Raw genomic sequence first — 19243 nt, 5'->3', positions numbered from 1 at the left:
CTGATTACCCTACAATTACAGACTGGGTACAACATACACAGAAAGCCCAAAAGGAAGCAAAATCCATCTGGAAAAAAGCAAAGGAGACACACAAATGACACGTGGAACAACATCAGCGGCAGGGACCTACTTATTCGATAGGACAGAAAGGGAAGGAGCCATACTTTCTGCTTCCACCAGCCCTTACAGAAATGGATTAAAGTATATTGGCCCCTTCCCTATTACTGGACAAATCAATCTGGTTGTGTTTGAATTGCAGGTCCTCCGAACACCGAAAATCCACCTGGTCTTTTACATGTTCAAGCTGTACACAGAAGACACACTCCCTCACCAATTTCCAATCTTCTCCACCACCCAAATGGCATATGGCCAGGAAGAATACTTGGTCAAAGAGATCCTGAACTAAAGATGGAGATGAGGGAAATTATAGTACCTAGTAGACTGGGAGGGGTAGGGACCAGAGGACCACACATAGGAGCCCATAGAAACAATGACTTCCCCACTTTGGTACTGATATTTCATAAAGATTACCCAGGGGAAACTTGGATCAGTGCCTCCTAGAAGGGGTTGTTCAAGGGTGGGGGGAGTAATGTCAGGCTGTAACCTCGAACTGGGGCCTTGGCCTGTTTGCTGCAACAGCTTACTCTGGTCTGCCACCTTCCCAGAAGCCCCCTGGGGTTCACAAACCTGGCCAGAATTATCCACCTGGGCTTGGAGCACCCCCCCCGCTGCACAGGCTTAGTGCAACCCCTTTCCACCCCCTGTCCCTCCCCTGCAACTGCTTGCCAACACTTGCTAAGTGGCCCATGCAGGGCACACACAGCTGGGTAGATGGGATGAGGTTGCAGGAGGGTGGTTGGGGCCAGGGCTGGGGTTGGGGTCAGGTTTACAGGGGGTGATAGTGTAGGGCTGGGGCCTAGGGCAGAACTGTCATCTGCTGCCTGCATGACAGATTGTGACCAGCAAAGTACATGCCTGTGACCTGAGCCCCGCTGCCCCTGACCAAGCACAGGCACATGTGCACAGCCCCAGTACAGCGCAGCTGTGGAAAAGCACAGCCTGGCAGCACGTGTCAGCCCCGACAGATTGTGCCTGGGTTGGGCTGGTCATGATTGCAGCTTTGCTTCAGATCTGGGCCCTGTGCCTTCACTGCCCTGTAATCCCAACCCCAGCCCCATCTCTGGCCTCAGCCCTGTACCTAGCCCTGCCTGCCTATCTCATTTCCAGATGCTGCTTTCTGCTGCGACCCCTTTCCATCGACCTGGCCAAGTGCACCCAGCTGTGGGGGTCCCAGACTGGTCTGGCACCCCTGGTGGTGGGTACAGGGTGGATGGGCTGGGGTGCCTGGGCAGCGGGGCTGTTTCTAGCCATGGTGGCAACACTGGCAGCAGCAGTTAGAAGAAGCTGCTGCTGCTGGGGCCTCTAGGAAGTAGAGTCCAGCTGGCATGGCACCCCAGGCCCACTGTGTACCCAGGGGCAGCAGGACCATCCGCACATGCCACAGCCTGGGCTGCTCCCTTGTGCCTGAGCCAGGCAGCACCAAGGGACCTGGTGTGGGCTGGATAAAATCTCAGGGCTTGCTGGATCTGGCCTGTGAGTCATAATTTGCCCACACCTGGTAGATACACTATCTGTACCTATATCTCATAATGATATGGATTGAGAGACGTTTAAACATTCAGCTCCATTTTTATGTAGTTGAAGAACATGGGGTATCACATTTATTGTTGAATTATTCAAGCAAACACTAAGATAAGACAGAGACGATGTATCATAAGTTCAACTGTCCCCAAAGGAAAACTCAGTGTCTTGGCTCCTTCTTGTTTACTTGGTGTATATTGACCTCCAAAACGATAGCTCTTCCAATCTGCTGTCCCTGGATACCACTGCATGTATATGAATCTTCACCTGTATTGCATTTAAAATTCAAAACTGGAGGACCAGATTTCACTTGGCTTCAGTTTACATATCTCCATTTCCTTCCAAGGACTTCAAGTCAATAGATCTAAATCTCTTTATTCAGGTGATGGTCAGCCCCAGAGTTCTGAGGGAAGCAAGATGGCTCTTTAATTGTCTCAAGAGCTCTCAGTATTCAATGGATAAAGCGTTTTCTGCCCAAGACTTTGCGAATGGCCATTTGCACATCCTTGTTTCTCAGGCTATAAACCACTGGGTTTAATAAAGGAGTCACTACTGTGTAACTGACAGAAATCAGGGCATCCTCATCCAGAGAGTAGGTGGATTTGGGCCTTAAGTAGGTAATGGAAGCACAGCCAAAGTGCACAACCACCACAATGAGGTGGGAAGCACAGGTGGAGAAAGCTTTACGCTTCCCCTTAGCAGAGGGGATTTTCAGGATGGTATTAAAAATCAATGTGTAAGAAAGAAGGATTAAAAGAAATGAGTCAAATACAACCAAAATGCAAAGGATGAAAATAACTATTTCAATTCTGTTGTTTTCTGTGCATGCCATTTTAATGACTGGAGCCATGTCACAAAAGAAGTGATTAATCTTATTAATTCCACAGAATGGTAATTTAAAAATAAAAAACGTCTCCACCAGGGACAAAACAAAACCAGTTACTACGGAAAAAGCTACCAACTGAGTACAGACTCTTTGGCTCATGCGAGCATGGTAGTTCAGGGGTTTGCATATTGCAAGGTAGCGATCATATCCCATTGCTGTAAGAATCATACAATTTGTGATTCCAAAACCAAGGAATAAAAACATCTGAGTAGCACATCCAGTGAATGAAATGGTTTTCATTTAGTTTAAGCACTTTTCCCCCTTAAATGCTGCTAAGCAATTGCTCTTTAGTACCATCCTATACTAGATACAATAATCTGAAGTTGTAAAACAAATGTTTTAAAGGAAGGAAAGAGCAATCTTGGTTGGTGGTAGACATGTGGTATGTTTCCCAGTACTTATGCTTCTAAAGCAGCTGTATTTTAACAATATGTAGACCATATGTAAAAAGAACTTTGCAATAGTGATAACCATGCATAATTTTGCATTGTAGATATATACTAAGGCTTACAGCTTACAAAATTACACACACATACACACCATAATTTGTAAGCCTGTTCAATGAACATCGTATACTGGACATATTTGGTCTGAAGTATTAAACCATTTTCCCCCAGAAATTCCATGGTGGGGAAAGAAGAAGAAAGAAAAGATAATACCTGACATAGAAAGATGTGAAAATAACTGGCTCAAAATGAAAAAAAAAAAGTTTTATTCAAAGTTTTACAAACCCACCTTTCAGTTAAGATAAAAATGCCTGGGAAGGTTATTTAAAAAAATACAAAGGAATCAAATAACTGTACAGTTATAAAGTATCACTAAAATATATATTCTAATAATATGACACTGTCATCTCCACCATTTTAATGCCTAGGAGTTTGGGTCATGTACCCCAGCAGAGCTCATTGTGTTTGACTGTGGAAACTCAAAACACAAACCTGGTGTATAAAATTCTTTGGATCATGAGAATGGCAAAATCCAGTCTTACCTGTGGATGTATTCAGAACTATACACAAGAAAATGGTTTCTGACTGAAATCGGGCAAAATTTCATTTTTGTGTTGTGTGGGGATGTCACTACATGCAAATCATGAAACCCTTTGTGAAAGTAGCTAGTAGACATATTACCCAACAACTCAGCCACATCCATAACATACCTACTCAGTCGGTATGGCTACACAAGACACTACTGCGCAGTAGTTACTGTGCATTTATTTAGTACTTGTATAAGCAAGTGCTAAATAAATGTGTGATAACCAGAGTTACTACGCAGTAGCACCAGCAAGTGTCTTTTAAGTGATGCTATTGCGCAGTAGCCTAATACTGCACAGTAACATATTAGCATTGTCTGTGCTGTGATGCACTACTGCGCAGTATTATTCACCTACTGCATAGTCACTGTCTCATGCAGGTGCTCCCAGTATCTGTATTTTTTTGATCATTAGCTGGAATCCATTAGCACGGTTCCCTTGACGACACATCTAACCTAGATCAGGTCAAATGCGGTATAACTTTGCCAATTTAAACCAATAGAAAGAGCTAAAGAAACTCAGGTCTGACTTGGATTGTCCTGTTATTGAGACTACTGTGATCGGAAGAAACACCTCTAAGAGATTCTATCACAATACAGCAAGAACCCCAGCTGCAGTCAATGGGAGCTTTTTTCTGTGTGAGAACTGCTGAGTGAAAACCAGTCATGTTGGCATAAGAACAAATGAACATTTATAAGGATGTTTCACAATATCCTGTTTACTTTTTCTTAGCTCAAAAGCAAACATACCTTCTATAATGGATGAAAAATAAGCAATGCCATTGAAATACACCTAGTGTTCCCATCAGCTTTCCATTCTTAATTAGTGGGGATGCTTTGAATGCCTGTACAAAACAAACAAAAAAACAAACAAAAAACAGCCAACCAAGAAAAAAAGAGAGAATGGAAACCCTATGTTTGCACCATCCACAGTGAAAAGCAAATGTTAGAATTCAGAAGTGAGTATATATGGGATGACTTCTGCTGAGTGCCATGAAGCCATGCTGCCCCCTGTTTATAAGGTTTGGATATTGTATGTAGCATGTAAACAAGAATGCAAGATCTCTGGGGTATGGTCTTTGGGGCATTGCAAAGCTCAGAACTTGCCAGTGACTTTATTTCCAAAGGGAGTCTTTAAATTGCTCTGGCATTCCTTGGTGACTAATAAAAAGGTAGAAATGTAAAAAAAATTGTGATCACAGCAGCACTGGTATGATGGGATTTTAGGTATATTGGGATTTATCCATAAAATGGTGATGATTGTAAATGAGTTCCAGGCCAGAGAGAACAGAAAACTTCAGTGTAACAATAAGAAGTAGAATCAAGAATGTCCATGACATCCAGAATAAAATAAGTACCCAGAACATAACAGAAAAAGATGTAAAGGGCTGTTAAGATTTTGTTCTGTTTTGTTTCCTGCAAATTTCCTCTTAGTTCATCTTTCCAAATATTAAGACCTCCAGGCAAGTCTTACAACCCAAAGTTCTGGAGGCATGTACAAAATTAATGGAGCACCTGTCAGCCCATAGAGTGCACAGGGAGGTTCCAACTTTTCTACACCGCATGTCATGCAGAATGCAAGCTGTGAAATGTGACAAAAAAAATCATGTTCATATCCCATTTCTCCCCTGGCTTCAGACATTTGACATCATGTTCAAAATATGTCTGGTTATAGAGTGATTTGAGAGGCAGCATGTTTCCATGGCTAGTGTACAGGACTAGGCATTAAGGCTAGGAACAGGCATTGTATTTGTCCCAGGACCAGTTATGCTTGTGTTTGTTCCAGAACAGAAAAGTCATGGGGATCACTATGTACACATGTCCCCCTTCCAACTGGGGTTTAGTGAGCGGCTGAATGCACTGCCGCATTTCTGCCACTAATCCGATGATGCAATCCCAGGACAGCCGTTCAGATGCACTTTGCAATGTCTTGGGACAAACCATTAGCATTTCTGAAGGCATGAAGCTTCTGAAAAATTGCAGTTTGTCCTGGGAGAAAACATTTTCTCCCAGGATAAATCTAATGTCTGTTCATAGCCCACCCTGCCATGTGCCTTGGAACAAGTTACTTCACCTGTGAGTGCCCCTGTTTCCCCTCCCACCCTGTGCCTGTCTGATCTATTGGTATCAAAAGCTTTTCAGGGCAGCAACTCTCTCTTATCATGTTTAAAGAGGGCTGAACACAGAGGGCCCTAATACTATTTGAGGCTCTTGAGCCTTACTACTAAATCAGCTACTAATTCTTGATGTCTTCAAAACAACAGAATTGTTATAGAATAAAAATATATCTAAAATGGGTTTTTACACTCACTAATTTCAGCTTGTGCATCCATATTTAATCTACAACCTTCAAACAACTCACTTCAACCTTACACTGGAGAAAGGAGAAGGCCAGAATAGCCTCCCTGTTCTATATCAGGGGTCTAGCAGGGATGGTGAGCATACACATGGGAATTTGGAAGGGCAAAGTGTAAAAACCTAATTATACAAGGTTCTAAGCCAGGGGTAGGCAATGTTTTTTGGCCGGAGTGCCGAAAAAACCACAATGTCTACCTTGGAAGGTGCCAGAGTGCTGACATGCCAGAGCCCGGAGCAGCTGTTTGCAGCCTCCCAGCTGCAGCCAGCCCACAGAGCCCTGTCTGCTTGCAACAGGGCTTGCAGCCCCCCAGCCACCTGCTGGGAGCAGCCTGGGCTCTGTGACTGGCAGCAGCTGCTTAGAACCCGGGCTGGTAGTGGTGTGCCAAGCAAAATGGCCTTGCGTGCCATTCTCGGCATGCCTGCTGGGGGTTGCTGACCCCTGTTCTAAGCTCTCCCAGTAAGTTTTTGCTGGAAGGGACAGAAGTGAAGAGCTTTCAGAGCTAAAAGCATCTCAGCTGAATGTGTTCATGGTATAAAATCACTTCTAAGCAGGGGTCCAGAACGGACAAGTTCTCCCCAATCCCCTGAAGACCCACTCCTAGAGTGGCTCTTGTTTATGAGGGATTGAAGGACCTGAGATATGTCCTTCGTATTAGTGGAAAATACATATAGCTGTAGCACTAGTGTAGGTGTGCTATGAGTCAGGGCATACAGTATATAGATAATTTAAAGGGTTAACACAAGCTCACATCCACATGCACGAGACCCAAGATATAGGCAAACACAACAGTATAGAGATGTTGCGAGAACTCTTATTCACCACTCATGTCAAGTGAAGTGAATACTGTATCACACAGAGCTGGCCTGTAATTTTGTGAATCAAATATACCATTTGATGCCAACCACTTATAAAAATGAAAAGTAGTAACTGAACTGAACATTAAGATATCTAATTATATTATTAAAATAAGCTGTATTTCTCATAGTAATAGTATTCACAAATAATGATAATTAATTGAACTTCTCACTTAAAACTTGTCACTGCTATGTGAATCTTTAACTTAGCTCTAGAACATGTGTTTAGGTAAGTATTATTGCCCAAAGTTAAGAACTGCAGAGTCATACATACTTCATTTGCTTTTATTACCTTGTATAAGAATTTGCACTCATATTATGATTGTTCTATGAAGTCAGAGTTCTTATAGTTAAGATTTCTTGATATTTATACTCCTCTTCGCATTGTCTGTGTAAAATGTTTTTCTGCCTAGTGTTTTCTGAACAGCCATTTATGTATCCTTGTTTCACAGGCTATGTATTATAGAGTTTGTCATAAGATCAGAAAATCATAGGAAAGTAGAGGTGGAAGGGACTTCAGAAGGTCATCTAGTAGAGCTCCCTGCTCAAGGCAGGATTGCCTTTGACTAAACCGTCCTAGCCAGGTGTCTGTCCAATCTGCTCTTGAAAATTTCCAGGGATGGAGATTCTACAGTTTGACTATGTAGCCTGTGCTAATGCTTGACCACCATCATAGCCAGAAAGTTTTTCCTGATCTCCAAGCTCAATTTCCTCTGCTGCAGTGTGGAGCAATTGCTCCTCGTTCTGTCCCCTATGGCCACAGAGAAAAGCACATCTCTGTTCTTTCTACAGTTGCCTTTAGGTATTTGAAGACTGCTATCAAATCCTCCCTCTGTCTTCTCTTCTCCAAATTAAATAAGCCTAACTCTTTCAACCTTTCCTTATAAGTGTTGCTTCCAAGGCCCCTAGTCATTTTTGTTGCTCTGCGCTGAACTCTTTCCAATTTTCCACATCCTTCTTGAAGTTTGGGCCCCAAAACTGGACACGGTACTCCTGGTAAGGCCTCACCAGTGCCAGACAGAGAAGAAAAATCACTTACCTTGATTTGTAAGTAAAACTTCTAATACAACCCAGACTGCTGTTGCCATTTTTTTGGAAAAAGAACACATTGTTGGCTCATATTCAGCTTAGGTCCTTCTGAAGGTCCTTCTCTGTAGTATTGCAGCCTAGCCTGTCATATCCAAGTCTGTATTTGTGCATGCAATTAGTATATCCCAAGTGCAGGACTTTGCATTTGTCATTATTGCCCTCATTGAATTAATTGCTGACCATTTTTCCAGTGTATCCAGGTAATTCTGTACGCTACCCCTGCACTCCAGGGGATCTGAAATTTCACCCAACTTGTTGTCATTTGCGGATTTGCTAAGAATGCAGTCAACCCCAACACCCAAAATATTAATTAAGATGTTGAACAATATCCAACCCAAGACAGACCTGTGGGGACCTCCACTTGATACGTCCTCCCAGCCAGACAGTGAACCATTGATGACTACTCCTTGAGTATGATTATCCACCCACTTATGTCTCCACCTTCCAGTACTTTCATCTTGTCTGTATTTCCTTAGTTTGTTAATAAGAATGTCATAAAATCATAGACTCATAGAAAAGTTGGGTTGGAAACGACCTTCAGAAATCATCCAATTCAACCCCTGCTTCCCACCAGATATAGTGTCAAAAGCCTTGATAAAGGCAAGGTGTATCACATCCGCTGTTCTCCACCCCCTCTAAAGGGCCTGTCACCTTATTATTAGGGATCTATTTAAAGTGTACAGAGGAAAATTAAAATCATGGGCTGCGCGTGGTGCTCGGTGCCATTTTCATAGCGAGCCTCCTCCCCCCGCACTGTTGATTGGCTAAGGGGCACCGAGGGCCCTGCCCCTCATCGCTTATTGGCTGAGAGGGCTGACTTCCATGATGCCTTGCTCTCCACTGCTGTTTGCTGACCTTCATGTGTCCCTGCCACTCAACGCTGGTTGGTGGAGAGGGATGAGGCCACATGAAAGGCAGCCATTTTGGCCAATCAGTGGTGGAGGGAGGAGGGAGTGGCCACCATCTTGGCTGCTCCCCTTTCTGCTGGTGGATTCTCCCCGCTCCAGCGGGCTGCAAGGCTGGGCCACAATGGCCGCTGGCTCCCACTAAGGAGCTAGCATTTTATTTTTAGTAAAGCGTTTTTTTTTTGTTTTGCTTTCCTGGGGATTGCATGCAAAATTGTAGGGAACACCAGTTTTCACAGTGATCATGGAAATGCCTTTTCTCTCAGTTTCCATGAAAATCATGAAATCATAAATGGAGTAGATCCCTGCTTATTGGAAGAGGAAATCAGTTTGGTCAGGCATGATTTGCGTTTGGCAAATGCATGCTGACTATTCCTACTCACCTTGTTCTCTTCTAGGTGCTTCACAATAGATGCTTTGAGGACCTGTTCCATGATGTTTCCAGGTATTGGAGATCAGGTTGAGTAGTCTGCAATTGCCCAGCTCCTCTTTCTTTTCTTAAAAATGGGCACTATATTTTTCCAATCACCGAGGAACTTACCTGACCTCCACATGTTCTCAAAGAGAACAGCTAATGGTTCTGAAATTATGGAGCCAATTCCTTTCATACTCTAGGGTGCATCTCATCTGGCCGTACCAACTTAAAGGCATCAAGGGAATCATGCTGGATAAGTGACAGAAATTAGAATATCTTTAACTGGGAAATGAGTATATTTGGGCCTTGGGTAGATAACAGTAGCCCATCTAATATTCTCATTGACCACAATAAGATGGAAAGTACAAATGAACGTCTTTATACTTCTTCTCAACAGAGGCAAGTTTCAGGATGGTGGTCAGGATAAGAAAGAGGAATCAGTAGAAATGATTCAAATACAACCAAAACATGAGAACAATTTCAATAGTGCTCTTGTCATGCAAGCCATTATAACGACTGGTGCCATCAGAAAAGAACAGGTTAATTTTATTTATTTCACAGGAAAGCACCTTGAATATAAAAGCATTTCTCTGTCAGAGAACTATCAAACTAATTACTGCTGGGTCTTTGCTAGGGATAGAGTTCAGAAGAACATATGAGTCATTTAGGGGTTTATTTTGTTTCTGCTTGTTTGTTTTTTGCTTTTGATTTATCCCATAGTGGTATGTTGTATGGTTGAGAGAAACGTCTGCTTTGAAAAGTTATTTTCAGAAAATGAAGAAAAAACTTTGCACATTGGTATAATACACATTCATTTTACCTGTGAGTTGTCAAATCTATGCCCATCATCCAAAAGACAATCTCTCCCAGAGCACTGAAAAGGAATTTATATAGAATACACTTTGGTATATAGGAATGTCAAAATGCTGGTTTATTTGCCCATGCTTATAGTCGCATAGGTCAGGAGTAGCCTCCAACTGAGAATCAAGGGAGTTGGTTTTGTCTCATGTGGCATAACTGTTATCTACAGACCACAAGGATATGTTTTGAATCATGGCTGTGTGTGCAGGTGATAGGTTCAGCCTGGTCAACTGAGCAAACCTGTTAAAATAGTTTGGGGCTTAATACGACTTTGCATCCACAGCCTATATAGTTAATGATTGTGTCACGGCGGGGTCCTCGCGGAGGGCCGCGATCTCCTTGAGGCCCTCTCACCGCGCTACTCCGGCCCGAGGGCACCCTCCATTCTCGCCCGCCACGTCTTGATGGAATATATGTAATAGGGAGGCTGCCTTGTGTTTCCTTGGGCCTGTCAGCTCCTGGACCCCTCGTGGGTCTCCCCGTATAATGGGCGCTACCCAAGCGCCCTAGCCTTACGGGCTATGCATGGCTCCTACCAGCCCCTAATACCACGCCCCAAGCCTTGCAGATGTAAAGGACGTTGTCCGGTCTGTCTCTACTGTGGCCCACCCTGGGCTCCCTCTCTCATGCCCAGCTTCTTGCTGGGACTCTCATCTAGACCACTCTGGGCCTCCCCTGCCGGTGTGGTTCCGCTTCAGGACTCTCTAGCGGGCCTCCGGTCCTATGGGCCAACCGCACGGATACCCTCCCTGACTCTGGCTCCCCGCGCTGCTACTCCCTGTCTTCTCAGGGGCAACCACAGCGCCCTGCCTTGGTCTGAGGGGGATTGCCGCACTAGCCTGCGGCCGGGCTCGCTATGCCCGTGCGCCCACACTAGGCTACTCAATAATACACAAGGGCGTTCCCCCTCTCTGGGGGCTCGCCGTGCCCACACTGGGCTACTCGATAACACACAAGGGCGTTCCCCCTCTCTGGGGGCTCGCCGTGCCCACACTGGGCTACTCGATAACGTACAAGGGCGTTCCCCCTCTCTGGGGGGCTCGCCGCGCCCACACTAGGCTACTCAATAACGTACAAGGGCGTTCCCCCTTTCTGGGGCTCGCCGCGCCCACACTGGGCTGCTCAATAACGTACCAGGGCATTCCCCCTCTCTGGGGGCTCGCCGCGCCCACACTGGGCTGCTCAATAAAACACCATGGCGTTCCCCCTCTCTGGGGCTCGTCGCGCCCACACTGGGCTACTCAATAATGTACAAGGGCGTTCCCCCTCTCTGGGGGCTCGCCGCACCCACGCTGGGCTACTCAGTATGGCCCCGCTCTCTAGGGCTGCTCAGTATGGCACTCCACCCCTTCTCTGGGGCTCGCTGTGCCCACACTGGGCTACTCAGTAATACCGCCCCTTTCCTGGGGCCGGGGGCTATGTTCCCCCCACACGCAATCCGGGGTCTTGGTCCCCATCCACAACCTACGGGTTGCGCCCGCGACCCACTGGCCGCACTCCTCGCCGCCAGCTGCTCGCGCAGTGGCGTGCGAGCTGTGCCTTCGGGGTCTATGTTCCCCCACACGCAATCCGGGGTCTAGGTCCCCGTCTGCAACCTACGGGTTGCACCCGCGACCCACTGGCCACGCTCCTCGCCGCCAGCTGCTCGCGCAGTGGCGTGCGAGCTGTGCCTTCGGGGTCTATGTTCCCCCACACGCAATCCGGGGTCTAGGTCCCCGTCTGCAACCTACGGGTTGCGCCCACGACCTACTGGCCGCGCTCCTCGCCGCCAGTTGCTCATACACTGGCGTGCAAGCTGCGCCTTCCCTGGCGCCATGTAGATAATGCACCCTCTTGGCGCTAGGGCACCCCACACTCTCTGGGGTCCCTATAGTTGAGGCCTCCTCCAACCCCTACAGCCTCACCCAAGCCTCCAGGTGTAATAATACAAACATAAAGCAAAACCACAAGCCCCTAGGCTGTAACACAAATGCAAGCCGCCTGGCCATAACTCCTCATCATAGCTCAAGCCTCCAGGGCTATCATGAGCTGTACTTGCAACTTAGGCTCCTTCCCATATCTCAGCCAAGGGAGCTCCTGCCTCCCCAGCTGCTGGCAGAGAACTGCCCGCCTGGCTTCAGCCCTGAGCTTTATAAGGGCCAGGCCCTGCCCCCTACAGGCAGCTGGCTCCGCTTAGTTGCTCCGGCAACCCGCAGCTGTGCTCACTTGGTTCTGCCAGGGCTCTCTCCCTGGCAGTTTCTCCTCTCTTAGGAGCAGGCACTAAGGTGCCCTGCGACAGATTGGTGACACAGGGGGCAACATTTAATGTGAATGCTTTTGAAATTAGGGATGGTAACAGATGGAACAGCATGCTACCACAATCACTTTCAATAACACATCGGTGTGAAACATCTTTGTTTTACTTGTGAGTTGTCAAATCTATGCCCATCATCCAAAGCAGAAGAAGCATGTGAAGGGACCATGAATGAGGCCTGTCTTCTTGGGTGTGGAATACAAAGGAAGGCAGGGAAAATATGCACCTTTATTTACTCACTAAATAAGATACATATGGAGAGCTCGACCTTTTGTGCGCCCAAGTTCAGTTTATCAAATGCTGTGAAACAATGTTCAGAAAGCAAAGGATAAGGAGGTAGACATGATAATACAAAAGACAAGGGAAGTGGGTGGGAGGGGAGAGAGAGAGAGATATGGGGAGTGGGGCAGTGCTAGGAGAGAAAAGCAAATGAGCAGCAAACCCATAGGAACAAAGAGGGTCAAAAAAGCTTATCCAGGTAATGAGATAAGAATCCATACTCTTTGTTTATAGCATTCTTTACACAGTCCAGTTTGTAGATGATTTCTTGTTCCTCAGTTTCCCGTTCAAACTGTTTTAAAATTTTTTTGCGTGAGAACAGCAATCCTGAGGTCAGTCATGGAGTGTCCAAGGAGGGTGAAGTGTTCTGCCACAGGCTTTTCTGTCTTTCTGCAGCTGATGTCAGATTGATGTTCCTACGTTCTTACATGTAGAGATCACCTTGTCTGGCCAATGCAGGCAGAAGAGGAGCACTATAAGCAGGTCACAGCGCAAATGACATTGGTAGAGCTGCAGATGAATGAATCCTGGGAACTGTGCTCCTTGTTTTGTTAGGTCCAGTGAGGATGTGATCTGTCTTGATGTGAGAGACACAGCAAGTACCTGGGTCCATTGCAAGGCCTGGTGCCTCGGTAAGAATGGGAGTCCATTAATCTGCTGTTGATGCTGTTTGAGATTGGAAGGCTGCCTGTAAACCAGGACAGGTTTGTTCCCAAGAGCTACCTTGATATGATTATCCTTTCCCAGGAAGGATTAGAATTAGCCAACAGAGGGGATCTTGACTGGGGTGTGCTGATGCTCGTGCTGGGACTAAAGGGTTAATGGGTCTTGCCCCTCTGCTTAGTGTCAGACCATTTGCCACATTTGGGATCAGAAAGGTATTTTACTCCATGGCCGGACTGTTACAGACTCTACTGCAGGGGATATGGCCCTCTTCCTTCTATCTTTCAAGTGCCTTTTCACAACACCTGTAGTAGAGGGACATTGTCCCCGGGGAGGGGTCTTTTGTAAAAGAGATCCTGCAGCAACAGCCCTAGGCCAGGGGGCATGGCCTCTTAGCCATGACCCTGGGAAGAGATTAGTTCCTTCCACTTTCTGAGCAGATCAGCCCCTACAGAACTCCTGAACAGGCCCATGGACACGGGGCCATATCCTCCTATACCACCTATCAGGTGCTTAAGTGTGATCCTACTGCATTCTCCTCAAGTCCATGAAAAACAGCTAATGTGAGAAGTGGGTGGGTCCTTCTCCTTTTGCTACTTTCTTTGTGACTTAGTCTTAAGTGTAAGATGACCGTGTCTTGTAAAAATAGCCAAACTAATTCTGTTTCAGGAGGCAAGCAGGGTGGAATAGGTTTGCACTTACATGCTTAAGTCTACTTTGGTGTCTAATATGTAGAATAGGATCTGACCCATTGTGATTGGGCTACCGCTCAGTTAGACCCTGGGCATATCCTCAGGTTTCTAGATTACACTGAAGTTTGTGTCATTGCTTCTTCACTGCTCTTGTTACCCAGGGTAACTAGATTAGACCAACTTGTATATGCTTATCTGACATACAGTCACCCCTACACCCCTGCAATGGTATCCCTTGTCTTTGGCATAACAGGAAGACGGCAGAGCATGAAAGGCTTATTGCATGTTCCTGAGCTTTCCATTTTCCTGATGAAGGAGTCCTGAATTACTCCATTAATTTTTCATATGCTTTCAGGGTCCTCATGATGTAAAATTGGACAATTTTAACATTAATAAAAATAATCTCAGCCAGCCCCTCAATCATCTTCAATGTACAGACATTTAAACACTTTCCAAACCAGAAACCTTTTAACAATCCCCGTTGTGGCTTATTGGCTATAACTATATGGCACCACCCTTTAGTGGCAACTCACAGCTACAATGACCCAATAAGGAAGGAAAAAATAAAAATACACTGGGCACATCTACATGTGCATTAATGCACTTTCCTAATGCACATTAAATTTAGTACCTCCAATGCGAGGTACTAAATTAAAGCACATTAGGTTGCCCTAATGTGCATTACCACAAATGCAAACTTTTTAGGTGATGCTTAATGCACAGTAGTCTATTTCACTTCACATTAGTGTAATAGCACCATTTTTACACACCACTTTAATATGCAGTAAAACAGACTACTGTGCATTGATGTGCACGTGTAGACATGCCCACTAAAGAGCAAAAATACACTGATTGAAAGAAGGAAGTACAAAAACAGTAGCTGAATCATTTGAGGACAAATGTAAAAATAACTCACTAATGAGAGAGAGATAATAAGAAACAAAGTGCAGGTGTGTAGAATTTGCAAATAAAACAAGTAAAGATGAACATCTTGACAGAAAGAAAAATAAGAATTAGCACAAAGCAGGAGGGGGAGGGGGGCATGCCAGTATAAATACAGGGGTTGTGAAATGTGTCCCTCATAGAAGACCTTATGGAGTGTGTATATTATACTGTTTCTTCACCTGTCAAGGACAAGCTTCATTAAGTCGGATTGGCCATTAATCAGTCCAGCTGGTGTACTGTCCAATAATCCTTGTTGAGCTTTGGCCACCAAACAGATCCAAGTTGTTTTTTCTGCATTGCCTTTGGAACCTGGAAGGTGGTTTGGTAGCTTTGGCCTTCCAGAACACATGGACATCCACAGCCTGTATATCAAAATTGACAGCAACCAGATACCATCAGAGAATATTCTCTGCACAACTCAGAACCACACCCAAGTTCTCCCATTTGCACAGATGCACTCCAGGAATCCCCTGACAGGGAGTCCTTTGGGTGCACATATTGTGCTGCTGTGTCCCAACTCAGAGCACACATCTGCAACGGGTGGAAGCGTCAAGAGTGGCAGGGGTCTGACCCTTTTGGTAATAGGTGATGTCTGTGTCACCCCGTGAAGCAAATCATCTGTTTTGGGACAATCCTGACACAGCTGATTCCACTCCAAGGATGATGTTACTTATTGTCAGGCTATAAAACACATGTTCCTATCAATTAAATTCATGGGAGTTATGAGTGCTGGTCAACTTCAGCCCCAGATATGAACACTGTGGTATAAACAAATTTAATTTCTTGTTTAACCTAGTGTTGTCTAGTCACAAAATCTGCTCTTTATAGATACTTGTATTAGCATCACTTAGGCTCTGCACATGATTAACAGTAGGAAATAATGAAGAGCAGGCCAAGCTAAAATCTAGTTTCTAATCTAATGATAATTTAAAAGCCAGATTTTAAAATCCTAAATCTAATGATAGTCTTGTGGAGGGGGTTGGTCATTGTGATGGGTGGAGGTGACAGGAGGATTAAGATGTTTCACTTTAACTTCAGTGGTGTTAATGTGAACCCAGTTCTGGACTTCTGTCAAAGTGTCACCTGCCGCTTCTTCTCTCACCACCAACTGACCCCATTGTAAATGGGTACCTTGTCCTTTGGAGTTCAAGTCAAAAGTGGTGCCAACTTTCTCTTAATTTACCTGTCGTTTCCTTCTTCAAAATGCTTCTTGAGACTACGATATCTCATATTTTCCCTTTGAAAGTATGACCAACCTGCAGGGAGTGAAGGACATTATGGGGGGAATTCCCTACCTTCAGCTCCACTGGACATGGCAGGTTCCAGTGACTGTTGTCTGAGGCACCTCTAATCAGTGGGGATGATGAGTGTATTTTAATTGCCCCCTTTGGTAATATTCCTGTTTATTATTCCTTGCTTTTGAGAATCTGCAGAAATGATCTCCCAGAGGTCTCAGAAATGCATTTAAACGCTCTACAGGTGAGCCAAGTCTTACACAGGTAGGGCATTTGTTGTCAATTTCTGGCATTCAGAATAGCCATCACACACCCTACTTTTATTTCCATTTTCCTTCTAAAACAGTCAGCGCAGATATGGCATTTCCTTATCTTTAACCTTGAGATTTTCTGTTCTTCATGTTCTGTTAATTAACAAATGATATTATTAATTTCACAGGTTAGGAAGTAGAGGTGAATGAAGTGGCAGCTGGAAGTAATTGGACAAAAGTGCACAATTTAGAACCATCATAAGATGTATGAGTGTTGCAGATTACTAAGGGAAGAAGCCTAATATGCATCATCTTTTGTACTGACAATTTCTTATGGTCCCTTTCCTGAAGCCCCACTATAGATGATGCCTTTACCTGGAATGTCGTGCTTGTTAGGAACAGGAGGTGTAGTCCTAAATATTTATCTTCTTTTTTACATTAATCTAAACATTTTGTACACTCCACCTGTTTCGGGTCTCTCATTTTCTTCAGCTTATCTGTGGTAATGATTACTATGTAATTACTGGTATGTTTAGTACATTCATATTTTATAAAAAAATAGTAAATTATTACACATGTTCTCGTCTCTTATGGCGAGAGAGCTCACCCGAAGCTGTCTCCATTCTGAATAAAGCTGTTGCAAGCAATGTGTGCTGGTGTTTGCTCCCTGCTTGCTCTGGCTCATGAGTAACAGGATCCACGAGTAATTGGACCATCACCTCCCTAGTCGTTGGGCGCCACATGCAGTCGGGGTCTAACAAATTCTCCAAGGTGATACATTGTTATTTTGTCTATGATTTTTTTTCTCAGATCAGACACCACACATCAATGAGACCAGAAAATCAAACTGTTGTGACAGAATTCATCCTAATCGGATTTTCCAATTTTCCACATCTGCAGATGGTGCTATTTGTTGTGTTTTCCCTCATGTACATAGTCACCCTGGCTGGAAATATTATCATCATGACAATCATCAGGGTTGATAAGAGTCTCCACATCCCCATGTACTTCTTCCTCGCTATTCTCTCCTTTTCAGAGACCTGCTACACCTTGGTTATTGTCCCCAGCATGCTGACAAATTTGCTAATAGAACATAAGACAATTTCTTTCATGGGATGTGCTATCCAGATGTGTTTCTTCCTTGGTTTTGGAGGCACCAATTGCATACTGCTGGCAGTGATGGGATATGATTGCTATGTGGCCATATGTAAACCCTTGCATTACCATATCCTTATGAAGCAGACATTTTGCACCAAGATGGTGGCCTTTTCAGCAATAACCAGTTTTCTTTTTGCCTTGATAGAAACGTCTTTTATATTTAAGTTGCCTTTTTGTAGGGCAAACCAGATCCACCACTTCTTTTGTGACATGGCCCCAGTGATTAAATTGGCTTGCACCAGGAATTATATTGTTGAAATTATCATTTTTATCTTTTGCATGTTAGCTATATTTCTATCATTCATTTTGATCCTGTTCTCTTATATGCTAATCTTTAACACAATCCTTAAGATCCCTTCTGCTGAGGGGAAGCAGAAGGCCTTCTCCACCTGTGCCTCCCACCTCATTGTGGTGGTCGTACACTTTGGCTGTGCTTCCATTGTCTATTTAAGGCCCAAATCCACGTACTCCCTCGAGAAAGATACTCTGATTTCTGTGACTTACACAGTGGTGACTCTGTTACTGAACCCCATTGTGTATAGCCTGAGAAATAAAGATGTTTAAATAGCCCTTAGGAAAATCCTGGAAAGAAAAATGTTGATTCAGACCTGATGAGAGACTCTAGTAAAAGACTCACCATAGGGAAACACCTCTTTTAACTTGCTCCAACTTCAAAGTGCATCTGTATCTCCATTACAGAATACAAAAAAAGTAAGATTTATCATTTTAGTGGTGGTTTTACACCATAGGCCTTGTGGATGTCTCTAGTTATATGGTGTTGGTCCATATGCAAATTTTAGACAAAGGTTGCTTTAGTTAAAGGTTAGAAAATGATGCAAAGAAGCCTATTGGAAAGCAAGGGAGTATAAATTAAATAAACTTACAAAAAATAGGTCAAAAGAATCTGTACAGTAGATTACATGTGTTTTTCTTCCCCATTATATGCTGAGTTACTTTTATTTTCCTCCTTACATCATTCTGTTAATTGGTTTTCTGGTTGTACTCATTTCTTTCAGCTTTGATATACACATTCTTTTTCTCTTTTAGTTACATGAGCACAATCCTAAACATGATTCCTAACTAGTTTGAATTCAGTGGAATTCATTCATTTATGCAAGACAAACTGAATGGAGGGTCTGTTTTTTTCCATGAATATTTTGTTTACCAACAGATGCAGTTTTAGTTGATAGGAAACTGTTCAAATTTGGACTAAATTCTCCCAACTGTTTTTACTATAAAGAATAGTAATAGTAAAGAATACCGGGGGGGGGGGAGGGGGGGGAGAAACGAGATTTAAAAAGTTAAAGATTCAAAGGGATTCCTTTTAACTCAAAGCCCTCTGTCCTGGCTCTCAGCCAGGCTGTGGGAGACCCAGGTTAAATGAGTGAGTTCAAACACATTATTCAACTCCTGGGTGACTGCTCTGCATCATGCTATATAGAGTAACCTGAGGTAGAGGCCTTCCAGTTTCTTTGTTGACATTCTTCCACTTTGTATAATATAAATAACTATTCATTAGAGCAGGGGTGTCCAACCTTTTTGAATGTGGGGCCGGATCATGAACTTTTATCACCCAGTGGGCCAGCGAGCCATATTCAAAGACCTCACAGGAAGTGGTATCACATCAGGAAGTGATGTCACATGACCTTTGACACCAATGAAGTTGCAGGAAGTGACAACGAAATGGG

At 44.3% G+C, this 19243-nt stretch overlaps 1 protein-coding gene and 1 pseudogene across 1 annotated transcript; one reads left to right on the top strand and one right to left on the bottom strand.

The window, feature by feature from the left end:
• Positions 1-2092: 2092 nt before the first annotated feature.
• On the bottom strand, positions 2093-2824 carry LOC106738623 (olfactory receptor 10R2-like; annotated as a pseudogene).
• Positions 2825-17225: 14401 nt separating this feature from the next.
• On the top strand, positions 17226-18119 carry LOC106738625 (olfactory receptor 10R2-like). Its single transcript, XM_014595170.1, has one exon. It carries the CDS (start codon positions 17226-17228, stop codon positions 18117-18119), a length of 894 nt encoding a protein of 297 aa, XP_014450656.1.
• The last annotated feature ends 1124 nt before the right edge of the window (positions 18120-19243 follow it).

The sequence above is a fragment of the Alligator mississippiensis genome, chromosome 4 (assembly GCF_030867095.1).
Source record: "Alligator mississippiensis isolate rAllMis1 chromosome 4, rAllMis1, whole genome shotgun sequence".
Classification (NCBI taxonomy): Eukaryota; Metazoa; Chordata; order Crocodylia; family Alligatoridae; genus Alligator; species Alligator mississippiensis.
The sequence above is the reverse complement of the archived record's forward strand: the minus strand, read 5'-3'. Positions and strand labels throughout refer to the sequence as shown.

Coding starts and splice junctions, on each gene's coding strand:
- LOC106738625 (XM_014595170.1), top strand. CDS start 17,226: ATGAGACCAGAAAATCAAACTGTTGTGACAGAATTCATCCTAATCGGA.